General features: G+C 39.3%; 1 protein-coding gene across 1 annotated transcript in view; it reads left to right on the forward strand.

Moving 5' to 3' along the window:
- Positions 1–13,433, forward strand: part of mphosph8 (M-phase phosphoprotein 8) — a 28,393-nt gene that overhangs the window by 11,994 nt on the left and 2,966 nt on the right. The window contains exons 4-12 of the mRNA XM_007905590.2: positions 1,036–1,150; positions 3,073–3,333; positions 6,766–6,891; positions 7,536–7,624; positions 8,271–8,411; positions 8,928–9,014; positions 9,987–10,141; positions 11,671–11,825; positions 13,064–13,194. Of these exons, the coding sequence (XP_007903781.1) occupies positions 1,036–1,150; positions 3,073–3,333; positions 6,766–6,891; positions 7,536–7,624; positions 8,271–8,411; positions 8,928–9,014; positions 9,987–10,141; positions 11,671–11,825; positions 13,064–13,194 (1,260 nt within the window). The remainder of the gene's footprint in view (positions 1–1,035; positions 1,151–3,072; positions 3,334–6,765; positions 6,892–7,535; positions 7,625–8,270; positions 8,412–8,927; positions 9,015–9,986; positions 10,142–11,670; positions 11,826–13,063; positions 13,195–13,433) is intronic.

Here is a 13,433-nt window from a genome sequence, read left to right on the forward strand (position 1 = left end):
AATGTGGGATCAGGCAGCAATGTTGGTGAATTTACTGCATGCCACGAAAGTGCATTTCCAACAGGAGAGTGCCAGCCCGTGTAAATCATTGAAGCCGTGCTTGCTTGTGTTACCATGTGGGCTTGTTCTCTTGTAATTTCAAATCTTGTAGGCAGTTCCTTGGGAATTTTGAATGGAACATTACAGAGAATCTCACATTCAAGTACCTGATTTTAGCGGAATAATTTTTTCCCTTTGCTCCAATTGAAAGCAACGTGGAGTGAATGCATAGTTGGAAGAGAAGCCAACATTTTAACAAATAGCAACTATCGAAGAAACTTCCAAGGGACCATTTGAAATCACAACTGGAATCTATTTACTTTACAGTGGGGAAATCAAAGAGCTAGTGAAATCTTCCCTTGAGGTAAATCTTGGCAGCAGGCTCCAGTGCTGTTGCTCAGTTTTTTACATTGTGATTATTCCAAGTTATGTGCTCTTAAACTGTCTGCCACTGTTGCTCTTAACTCAGTTGGTAGAAGTGTATGAGAATAACACGTAGCAACTTGCCCTTTGGTATTTTCTCCCTCTCAGCTGTGAGGACTTATCTTGCAGTTTAGGTTGATACTACTGTACAAACTTGCTGCCTAGCTTGATACTTTATGGCAATATTTTCCCCACAAAATGACACTCAATTCACTTTACAGTATATTCTATGAAGTGCTTTGAGGCGTCTCGAAGACCCGATGAGACGCCATATCAAATACAAGGATTATTATTAATATTAGGGAGCCTGCTGCACTAGGAAGAATGGGCTTGATAAATTGCATAGCCTATGCAACTGCTCTGTTGGAAATTCCACCAGTGCATGTTAATTGCTGAATTGATTATCTTTTTAGTGTTGTACCAAATTCCAGTATTCTGAAACTAGTGGATTTTGAGGTCTCGTTAATGCCTCAGGACTTCTATTTTTTGTGCTGTATTTGTTCTACATTGAACCCAAAGACCACTTATATTAACAGCTAAACTTGTTAATTCTACAATGTTATTGTTTTGCAGTCATGTTCTCGAGAAAAAGTGGGCAAGAAAGGTGAAGCATCCAAAGATCTCTTTGATAAAATGTTGGACACGGACAAAGGGGAGAAAGGTCGAAAGGAGCAAAATGCAGAACGCAGTAAGTAAATGTAAATGCCGTGTCTGAGAATGGTGAGAAATTGCTCAAATAATAATAATCCTTGCATTTGATATAGCGCTTTTCATGTCTTCTAGATATCTCAAAGCACTTCACAGAATATACTGTAAAGTGAATTGACTATATTTGTGGGCGAAACGCAGCAGCCAATTGTGCACAGCAGTGTCCCACAACCAGTCGTGGATTGAAGTGACCAATTTTATTTTTTTTTCTTGAGGGATTATTATCAGGCGTTTGACGTAAGGGAACTTGCCCAAGGTTTCGCCCTATTGGGGATCAAACCTAGGTCTCTCGCTTAGCGAGGCGAGCGCTCTAAACACTGAGCTACAGGACTCCTAAACACATGGCTTGCTCAATGAGTCAGCACACCATTTGACCATAGAGCTGAACTCGATCTTTTCTACATGAATGGATAGCAGTCATAATGGGTAACATGGATCAAAAGCCTGGGATAGTGAAACTGATTGTGCATCACACTACCTCCCCAGTTGAGATTGTCTAACTCAGGATATATAATTGAACTTGGAGAGTATTTAGTAATATTTGTATAATAAGCAGCTAAATTGAAAATTAGCTTCTTTATTTAGCAGGAATTTTCTTGGAGCCCCAAATATTATTGAAAGTTTTTCTTTATGCAGAGGGTACCATTTTGTCATTATGCTATAGTTTGAAAATTGGCGTAGATTTGAAATTGGCAATTGCAGTGGTTTGTATATGCTCACCTAACATTGCAGCATTATTGGTTTGTTTCATCAGTTTGTGAAGTTGGTTTGTTTACCCAGGTCCACTTCTTACAAACCAACCTTGTTTTACTATTGTTTTAGCATGCGTTGTACTGTGGTTTAGGCTGCTTTTATTTGAATTTCCAGATCAAAATCGTACCAAATGTGACACATGGTCTCACCTTGCAAATATTCTGTGAAGCTCTTAAGATTTCTCAATGACGTGATGAGCTGCTATATCAGATGCAAGGATTATTTTTGGCATGCATTGAACAAGTTTTGAATGGATCACATGCAGAATACAGTGCAGAAAGTTGGGAGAAGCTGATTGTTCACCCTGGGACCATCAGTTTCATAGAATCATAGAATTATACAGTACAGAATGAGGCCATTTAACCCATTTATGTCTGTGCCAGCTCTTTGAAAAGAGCTATCCAATTCAATCCCACTTCCCCGCGCTCTCTCCGTAGCCCTGCAAACTTGTCCTCCTCAAATATTATCTGCTTCTCTCTTAAAAGCTGTTATCAAATTAGCTTCCACCACACTTTCAGGCAATGCATTCCAGATCCAAACAACTCGCTGTGTTTCTTACAAAAAAATTTAGCTGCAGTATTTGGGGGTATTTTGGGCTTAACTAAGTGATGGAGATTGCACTCCTACTATTGACAGATATGCAGGAGGCCTGGACAAAATCTTAGTCCTTTGTGTAGTAGTTTTGTGAAGCACAATGCATTTGATTAGTTGCACATCGTCCAGTGATCTGCACCTCAGATCTATTTCATGAATGCAAGTGATGTTTAAGTGCCATTTGCTTCAGTAATAATAATAATAATAATCTTTGCATTTGATATAGGGCTTTATCATGCAGTTGAGACATCTCAGTACGCTTCACAGGGTATATTGTAAAGTAGATTGACTGTATTTTGTGGGCGAAACCCAGCAGCTAATTGCATACAGCAGTGTCCCACAAACAATCATGTATTGAGAGACCAGATGTGTTTTGGGGGGGGGTTATTGTTCCAGAAAGCAATCCGCCAATTGACCAACTGCCAGGTTACTACTTCCTGCTAGGTAAACAGAGTCGTGCGGAGTAAGGACACATGTGGTTTATGGCCCCAAATGGTAATCAATCCCGGATTGACATAGTTTTCTCTTTTTTGAAAAAAACACGTGTTGTTCTAGATAATCGAGAGATGAAGGGTCTCTTTGACAAATTCATGATCCCTCTGAATGAGGTACCTGACAAAGAGGATCGGGAAAACAGGGAGGATGGGGTTTGCCAGGAACCCAAATCAGAAGACACTCGAACGAAAGAGAAGCAGCAGCTCCAAAAGGACAAAAAGAGTTTGAAGGAAGAGAATGATGCCAGGTTACACAGCGCTGTTACTGTTGAAGAAACTCAAGAAGTTTTGGATACTATTTGCCAGACTGAGGAGAATGCAGGTAATTTGAAACTTAGAAGTTAATTAAGCCAGACTAACTCTAGGATAAATTCCTAAAGATAGTTTTAGTTTAAAAAGAAAAAAACAACAAAAGTTTATATACTGTTTATGTATCAGTAAAACTAGGATTGCTATTTTTATATGTATTATTTACCATTTTTAACTTTCTCTTTACTCACTAATCTTTTGTTTCATTGCCAGGACTACCAGCTTTGAACATTTATTTGTCCTACAAAATGTGCTGATCAATGTAGATCTTACGTTATTAAAACTAAGGGCAAACATTTCAAAGGTTACCACAGTTTAAAAAGGACCTAAGCTATCTGTGTGTTGCCTGATTCAGCACTAAATGCTGGGTCCTGCCGCTGAGTTCCCTGTCTCGCTGCGTAACACAAGCTCGTATCACTGAGGTGCTTCACATCTCATGGCTGGTTTGAGCAGTGTGAATGAAACTTAGTCATGAGCTGGGCCAATAGAAAAGCACAGACATGTTTGCAAAAAAAATTGCAGAGCACCTTGCGGGGAATTGCAGAGGCCTTTGCAGAGGGAGTTGTGGGCGTTGGTTGGTGCTATTGAGGTAAATTTTACTGCTGAATTTTTTCACTTTATTGATTTTTAAAAAAAGCTATCAAAAAGTGGGGAATCCAGCGAGGCTACAGGAGCTCTCCACCTCCTGCCTCTCAAGACTGCACACAGACATAGACCAATAGAGAGAAACACACACACACAGATGCACACTCAGACAGAGAGACGCACTTGGAGAGAGTCAGAGACACACAGAGCGAAACGCACACTCACAGACACATTCTGTGAGAGAAACACACACACAGACACAAAGGGACATACACAGACAGAGGAGACATAGACACACACATATAGAAAACGCACACAGACAATCACAACAGCTGGGTCTCTGAGTGTAGCCCATTTGCCACTTGCGCCGCACTGCGTGTCCGGAGCGGCTCCGCCCACAGTGATGTCGGGTAAACAGTGTGAGCGGCCCACGGGCCAGAAACTACATTTATGGCAGGTTTGTAGTGGACGGGGATCGTTGTTGGGGAAAAGGTGTGGCTGCACTTTCTATTGACCCAGGGCATGAGGTTTACCCAGCTAAAAGAGAGCAGAAGAAATGGGAGGGGGAGGGAACTTGGAGGATACCCTAAACTCCATACCCCAAACTATTTTGCTCTAATAGTAAATCTACGCAAAAGATGTGAATGGCTGCAAGAAAATGTTAACTGCTGTTCTGTTGGATTATGCCATGCAAGCACTAGAATGTTGAGCTTTTCCTATGTTTTGTTTTAAGGTAATGCAAATTGGTGAGCTATGTCTGGATCCCAATCATGTATGGCATTTTCCTTTTACCAGAATGGGAAGTGGGGGGTGGGGGTGGGGGCTATTTAACACAAAGACATCTCTGTGTGCTGTGCTTCTGCTCCAACTTCCTGGAGCCTGCACCAGTGCTGAAAGTCGTAGTCACAGAGCAGTCTTTGTACATGGTGTAAGGATTTGTTTAAAGTTAAAATCCCTGCAAATTAAAATAGAATTATTAGGTTTCAATTAAGTGACCGAGCTATTAGAACTTCCATTTAAGTATTGAACAAGCCAGTTACAATGGTAATTTGTGAACTTTAAAATGTACATTTTAAATCTTTATAAGGAATTCAAGGTGTGATCTAATGTATTTGGATGGAACCGTTGTGAGTTATTAAATAGCTACTTTTTAAAATTGAATGTCCACAATATACAGTTGTAGCAGCGTTCACATTGGGAGGATGTCTCCAAGAACTTTACACACTCCAAATGCTGACTAGGATCCAAGTTTGTGGGTGGGGAGGGGAAAGATGATCAAACGCATGTCAAAGCTAGATCATCTTTAAAAACAGGAAGGCAGTTGGCGAGGTGGACATGAAGCAGGCCGGTGCTTGCTGAGTGGTAGGAGCAGTCAGGGCAGTTGTATTGTAAGAAGTCGCAGAAGTAGGCTTGGGATGAGGCTGTACAGGGATTTGAACGCGGGAATGAGGTTATGGAATTCAATTTGCTGGGGCACAGGAAACCAGTGGAGCCCAGTTTACTGATCATATTCTCTGTAGACTTGATTCATTTGTGACCTAAAATGTTGCACTTAAAGTGTTTGCATACTTGATTTTAGCATGTTAATAATAATAATCTTTGCATTTGATATAGTGCCTTATGTCTTCGTGACCTCTCAAAGCGCTTCCACTGTAAAGTGGAGTGACTGTATTTTGTGGGTGAAATGCGACAGCCAATTGCACACAGCAGTGTCCCACAAACAGCCGTGGATCTAAGTGACCGATTTATTATTATTTTATTGTTTTTGAAGGGATTATTACCCCCAGAAAAGTGGTCCACCAATCGACTAACAACTGGGTCCCTACTTAATGCTAGGTAAACAGAGACATGTGTGTGGAGTAAAGAAACATGCCTAAGGTTATCCCATGGCCTGCCCAGGAATCAAACCCAGGTCCTCTCGTTTGCAAGGCAAATAATAATCCCTCCAAAACAAAAAACAATAATAAATTGGTAATTTTCAATCCACGACTGTTTGAGGGACATTGCTGTGCGCAATTGGCTGCCCTGTTCGTCCACAAATATACAGTCAATTCACTTTACAGTATATTCTGTGAAGCACTTTGGGACGTATTAGACGTGAAAAGCGCTATATCAAATGCAAGGATTATTATTATCATATATAAGTGCTCTTACCACTGAGCTACAGGACTCACAAAAAAAGAGTGTGTTTCCTGCGCAGAACCCAGGAGCCTGGCCTGAATTAAGTTGATGAATTTAATTCAATCCCATTTGTATGACGCTTGTGATCTTTACACCTTTCCTAAATATCCTTGGCTTTCTTTTCTTCAAAAAGCTGTTCCTCGCACAAATCATTGGGAATTCATTAACATCATATCATGGTTATTCTGTTAATTGTTATGATAATCAGCAAACGCATAATATGTGGAGAATGAGCAAATGAAAAGAGAGTAGCATTATCTATCTTGGTTTTGTTCATTCTTTGAGAGTCATTTAAACTTTCCACCCTCCGTTTCCATCACTGCTATTTTTTGACTTAGACTTGTAATGTTGGTAATTTTTTCTTTGCTATTCAGTCATAGCCTGCACTTCAGGCTGCCGCTGTCAGAGAATTGGCAACTGGTCAGTTGTTGAATGGCGAAAAGATAATATAATTTCGAAGTACAAATTCTGAAGCAAAGACTTGCTCAGCAGGTTGTCCTGAGGTTAGATGGCCATCTTGACAGTTCAAGGAGAATAAACTACATTTAAATGTAACGTGACGGCCACATGAAGGTGGAAAAATAGTTTTCTTTTGTTACAGGCAATGGAATACCTACACGTTTTCTGATAACTTGCTTTATAACTCTGACAAAATTGACCACTTGTGATTGATACTTAGATAGCAGACCAGAGGTGCTAAAACTGGGTGTGGATCTACAGCTTGATTGGATGACCCTGGAGGAATTTCAGAAACATCTGGATGGAAATGATGATTTAATTTCTTCAGCAAAAAACATAACCAATAGTAAGAAATCAAGCTAATTTCTTTGTTATTGTTTTGGAAATAGTTTATGTAAATGACCAATATTGTAACTTAAAACGTATAGTTAACTTGTAAAAAACGTTTGTATCAAACAATATAAATTGTTAATTATAAATGGGAGTATTTTTTATCTTGATTACATTTTGTTCAGTGCCTTGAAATGTCCTCCTGACTTGAAAGGTGCTATACAAATGTAATTTTCTATTGTATTTTGATTACCTTTTCCCCTTCTGACTCTTACTGGGTTATGTTTTCATATTGCCAACAACAAATTGCATTTATAGAGTACACATTGTGAAGCAGCCATGCGGGAATTTACATTCTCCCAAGTGACTACTTCAGGCATGAGCTGCATAGTATTGGCAAAGGTATTCAATTGTGGTGCACATCACACCTGATACTGGTCCTGTCATCAATGTTCATACATGCAAGCCTACTATAAGCCACTGGATAAGATTCGGGAGTTAGCCAGGCTAATTTCAGCAGCAGAAATGTCTCACTGGCTGTAGACCAGGAATCCAGTTTATGACCTGGTCTTTATAGTTTAGATCTACATTAGACAATATATTTAACTTCTAGGGTTTTCACAATTCCTTTGTTTGATTTCTAAATGTATCATCTTGCAGGTGTGTTGCGGGATGCAGTAAAGAATGGAGACTATTTGACAGTGAAACGGGCCCTGAACTCGAATGAAGAATATAATCTGGATCAAGAGGTACTTAAATGTGCAGTTTTTGATGTAATCCTCAGATGGCATTTTCAAACGTACTTGTATGTCCTTACTTTAATCATAATCGACTTTAAATAAATTCACAATGAAAATTTTGCTAATAGAAATTGAGAAAATGATTTCAAAATTGCTATTGGCATTGGCTATACTATCTGCCTGTAGATTTGGATCTATTAGTTTTAAAATTGCTGAACAGTGAAGAGTTGCACTGGTTGAGGTGTGGCATGTACTTTACATTGTAGAAAAATTTATAGTGCTGCCCTAAGAGGAAAAAAAATACTATTGATAGTAAAATATCCTCTATAAAGGTTGTAGTTGAGCAATTAAAGCATGAAAGCCTAGGCAGATAGTTTTTTGAAAAAAAATTCTACATCATATTTGACTGAAACTTAAATCACCATACTGAACACAGATTCAAATCATAGAAAAAAAAGGAGATTCTTGGCTAATTTTATGTGGCCTTTTCAAATGCTCAGTAACAATGGAAGTAAATATTTTATTAACTTGAGGGAAAAGGAAATAGAGAGCTGGAGGATCATGTGGAGCATCAACGACTTGGCACTAATTGGGCCGAATAGCATGTTTCTGTTCTAACGTTCTATGTTTTTCCTGACAAACGTGTCTGTTGCAGGACCCTAGTGGGATGAATCTGGTCATGTTTGCAGCTGCTGGGGGACAAGATGACATCCTTCGACTACTTATTAAGAAGGATGCAAAGATCAATTCTAGACAGAAGAATGGGACAACTGCATTAATGCATGCAGCTGAGAAGGTTGTATTTGCTTTTCATATTTGTTCATTCTTCAAACTGATAAAATAATCAGTAGCTCACCATCCTTCTCGTCCTGTATGGCATCTTTAATAATTTATTGATCAATGTGCACTCTAAATATTTCACAATAATTTACATTGGTTATCAGGTGTCAACCTGGCCTGGTTGCCTCTGAATTAGAAGATTGTGGGTTCAAGACCCACATTGGGACTTATCATGCTGGTGGAGTGCTGCTGGCAATCACCCAGAGAAAATAGTTTCTTCATGACTGTTTGTGCGATATTACTGTTTGCAAATTGGTTGCCCCATTAGCCTACAAAATACAGTTGCCACACTTTATAGAAAATCCTGTGAAGTGCTTTGAGGTGTTTTATTGCTTTCTGACGTGAAAGGTATTCTATTGAAAGCAAGGATTATTGTAATGGGGGAGGGCGACATTCCATCTGAAGAGGATGTATAATATATTAAGCACAAATGTATGCCTTAACATTTCTTTTTATCTCCTTTTCTGTGTAGAATTATCTTACAACTGTAGCTATTCTTCTGGAGGCAGGTTCTCAAGTTAATGTTCAGCAGATCAGTGGGGAAACTGCATTAATGAAGGTTTGTCTTTGTGCTCTCACCAATATTATGGAGTTGGTATGAATATGCAATGTGCCTTATTTCAAACTGTATAGCTCTACAACTGTTCTAAAGGTTAGAGTCGCCCATCTTGATTTTAGGTGTATTTTGTAGCATGTTTCTCCACATTGTGCTGGAAGGTATTAACCTGGCTCAGTTGAGAATACTCTTGCCTCTCAGCCAAAAGAGTGAAGTTGAGAACACTTGCCTCTTAGACATTTAAGCCCCTTGTAAAGACTTGCGCTAATAGTCTAGATTAGTACTTCAATACAGTGATGAGAAAGCTGTTTTGTTCTTTGGGTGAGACATTCATCTGAGATCCTGTATTCAGGTTACTGTTAAAGATCCTGTGAAAAGTTAAGCGAGTTTCTCATGTTGTCCCAGAAAATAATTTTCAAATTAGTCATTCACTTCAGGGCTGCTTGTGGGACTTGGTTGTGGAAAAAAATAACTACTGTTTTTCCTACAAATAGTCATTAAACTTGATAGCAGTTACCTGTGAAGAGCTTTGAGATGTTTCAACATTGTAGGTGCTGTATCAAACAAAGAATTGTTATAAATGGATAATTTTATTAATCTGCATTACAGTGCTTGCCTTCAGACGGCTCCAGGAGAGAAACGAGTAGAAATTAATTATTTTCCAGGCAAGCAGAAATCAAAGAGGGAGCAGCACAGATTTCCCAGCAGCTAGCATAATAACATTTGACAGTGGCTTATGGATAGATTAGGGATTGTGACTTTGAGGGGCTGAGTATGTACAGGATGAGACATTGAAAAAGCTGTGGCAGATGTGTTGTGGACACTGGATAAAAACAAGGGGGAAGAAAGCAGGGAATTGGGATTATAATTGGCTTCAATGGAGTACGTAGTACTGACAATAGATTGGAGAGTTGAATGGCCTATGCTGTAATTTCTACAAAAATCAAATCCTATTCTGTAATTTGCTCCCTACAGGCCTGCAAGAGAGGCAATGCTGACATTGTGAGGCTTTTGTTGGAATATGGTGCAGATTGTGGCATCCTTTCCAAACATCAGAACAGTGCTCTCTATTATGCTAAACAGAGCAATAACCTACTGGTATATGACCTGCTGAAGAACCATGTGGAAACGTAAGTCAGTTACTGCCAGTAAATTTATTGTTAAAATTTGTATTCGCTTTATTACAGATTTCTGTTCTACTGCTATCTCTACTGCTATTTCAGCAACGCAATGTACAGATTGCATTGCTGAAATAAATCTAGTTTAGTGATGTACTACATTAATTCAGGTGACCATTTTTTTTCCCCAGAACCATGCAAGTTTCCAGCATAAGACTGTTGAGCCCATCAAGCCTATGTTTGCTCCTTGAAACAGCTATCAGTTTAGTCCCCTTTCTTCTGTCTTCTGCCTGTACAGTTTCACATTTCTCCACATGAGAGATTTTAATGGCCCCAGTTCCCCGTCTCCCTTCACAAATAAAACATCTCATCCCTAGTACGGTATTAGTGAATTTCTCTAGAGCCCTAGCTTCCTTCCTATACTGAGGTGCCCAGAACTGAATACAGTACTCCACCTACAGCCTAACTAATGTTTTATACAGGTTTAACATTGCTCCTTAAAATACAGTCACACCTCCTGTTTGGTGTTGTATTTTGAATTTGAGGCAACAAGGTAAAGTAAAAGCGGCATTAGTCTCTACACAACAGTTCTATGCTAGTGTGTAACAGGCCTCTAGGAAAAGCTGCTGAAGAAGCTCCTGTAAAGAATTGCCTGAGAACTTTGCTGAGATAATTAACTTGGAATTGGGTTGATGCCTGTGATTCTCGCACTTGCTCTGCGTTTTATTAGTTCGGTGCTCAAAAGCTTTACAGCAGTTGTCACTTAAGCAACGCTTTCAATCACAGACCACAACGCTGAATGTTTCTATGATATATTGATTACCTGCTACTGGGACTGTAGTTAAAAAAACAATATTTTTCGCTTTGCCTTATTCTTTCCTCTCTTTACAAAAGTGATGAGTAAAATGAGAAAATAAGAAATCCTTGTGTTTTGCTGTCTATTTGTGGCGGTTTTCACTGATGGGTATCAGTACATAATTTTAAATCTCTAATAACCGTTAACTGTTTTGTAAAGGACTGTTGTGTGCTGGCAAATCTATGGAATGTTTAAGAAGATACAAGTTAATACCATTCATTTCCCTTCCTAAGGAGTCCCCTGTCTACCCAGGCAGTGTCCATGCTGTGCTTGAACAGCCTGCTTTAAGGAATCTGCCACAGCTCAGTAGCTGCTGGGATCTGCTGTGAGCAGCCCAATATTTAATCCCTCCGGTTTTCCTTTCTGCCCTCCCTGTGGGGAAGCACAGCCGCTCTTCAGTACTTCTTTACAACACGGTAGTTCAGATGAGTCTATGTCGGAGATCATGCAAACAAACCTACATCTGCCTAAAAGCAAATGTATTCATGCGTAAATTGTCATTTCTTTTGTTAATTTTTCCTCTACCAGAGATGATTAATGTGTCGAAGGGAGAAAAGAGGTCCAATAGTACACCACCAATGTTTTATACAATACTGTTTTTACCCCAATAGTGCATTTGGTGTGATTTCCAGATGATTTTAGACTGAAGAATTTAGAAGATGTGCAATATTATTTTTCCTCCTAGTATATCCAGAGTGGCAGAAGAGACAATCCGAGATTACTTTGAGGCACGCCTGACATTACTGGAGCCTGTGTTTCCTATAGCTTGTCACCGGCTTTGTGAAGGGCCAGACTTTGCAATGGATTTCAACTTCAAACCTCAGCACAATTCAATTGAAGGTTTGTGAATATTGGTCCAACACCAAAATATCTTGTATTTAAATACTAACTTCATATAGTTAGCACGAGTATTGGATTTCTAGTAAATCATCAAAAACATTGATTTAATCTTGTTTGTAAATCAGTTTATTATCACTAGGGCATTTATATACATATTGTTTGCTACCAGACAGAATTGCCCCTCTTTCCTCTCTCTTCCCCCCCCCCCCCCCCCCCGTTAGTTAGTGGAGTAATAGGAATTTACAATACAGGAGGCCATTTGGTTCACCGTGTTGCTTGTTAGGGGAGATAACTAAAGTGGAAGTATTTTTCGTGCATTGTTGCTTCTCCACCATTTCGCTACCCTGACAAAGAAAATGCACTGTTCCTGACTCTTGTGCTCCATTTAGTTGATTGATTGGGACCAAGTAAAAGTCGTCCTCTTCAGAGAAATTTTAAGTTTAAAAGTAGATTTTAATTCACATGAAAGCCCTTAGAATAGAAGTGCAGCACTCTACCCCAGGTTAGCCAGATTGAGTTTTGAAAAGAGAAAAGCATAACTTCACCTCAGACATTTTTGAGATTGTACAATTCTGGCAATTTACTCATTTTATTTTAAATAGCTATTGCAGTAAATAGCCTCCAAACTGTATTAGATTTTAGAATTAAGACTAAAAAAGAGGAAAATCTTCACTTATAAAATTGTTTGTCTCTGGTTGTGCTATATAGAAAATCGATCTTTACTTAAAAAAAATGCGGAGAGGGAGCTCCCCTCCCCTTTGGTAAAGCCACTGTGCAGAGACATTATGGTCACTTTTAGAGCTTAGTGATCACATGCTCAAACACTAGGGTGTCCTGACTTCAGCTGGAGCAGTAGTAGAGTTGCTATAATTGTCCTTGGATGTCCTTGTGCTAGAGAAAATCAGTTGCTTATTTGTTTCTGATTGTTATCCAGTTACGTCTGCCATAAAATATGTGTGTTGGACTTGGCTGCGGTGTGTTCCCTATGGTTGAATAGCCTTTCTTCAGGCTGGCACATGTCAAATGACTACTTTGACAAGTACCATATGGCACCCAGTACCAATGGAACTGTTCCCCCAGATTCAATGTATGCCTTCAGAAGGAGGTGGAGTGTATGTGGGAAGGTAGCTTACAGTGAATGACTGACTTAAAATTATTTGCTGTTTCATTTGGAATGTATTTACTTGCATTTAACCTAGATATCAATGGATCTGACTCTGATAGTCCTTTTCCTCCAGGAACTGGGATTCTTCTCTTTATCTTTCATGCAAACTTCTTTAGCCATGATCATATAGTGGCTAAACTCTGCGGGCCCTGCAGTGTCCAGGCTGTTGTCCTAAATGATAAATTTCAGCTGCCTGTATTCTTGGTAAGTACATCCTCAGTTTTCCAGCTAGATTAGGTTATTTCTCTCCCACCCCCTTCCCAAAAAGATTTATTTTCTGTTCTATCAGCATAGTTTGCTACATTTCAGTGCCCAGTGCTGTTCCTTATTCAGCCCACTAAAAGGAGCATTTTTGCTGCAGAGTAAAAAAAATCTCAAAAAAATCATTCAAAAGCAAGTCGATCAGGTTTGGTGAAATTCTGCCAAGGGGAGTGGAGTTTCAA

The sequence above is a fragment of the Callorhinchus milii genome, unplaced genomic scaffold (genome assembly GCF_018977255.1).
Source record: "Callorhinchus milii isolate IMCB2004 unplaced genomic scaffold, IMCB_Cmil_1.0 Scaffold4, whole genome shotgun sequence".
Lineage (NCBI taxonomy): Eukaryota > Metazoa > Chordata > Chondrichthyes > Chimaeriformes > Callorhinchidae > Callorhinchus > Callorhinchus milii.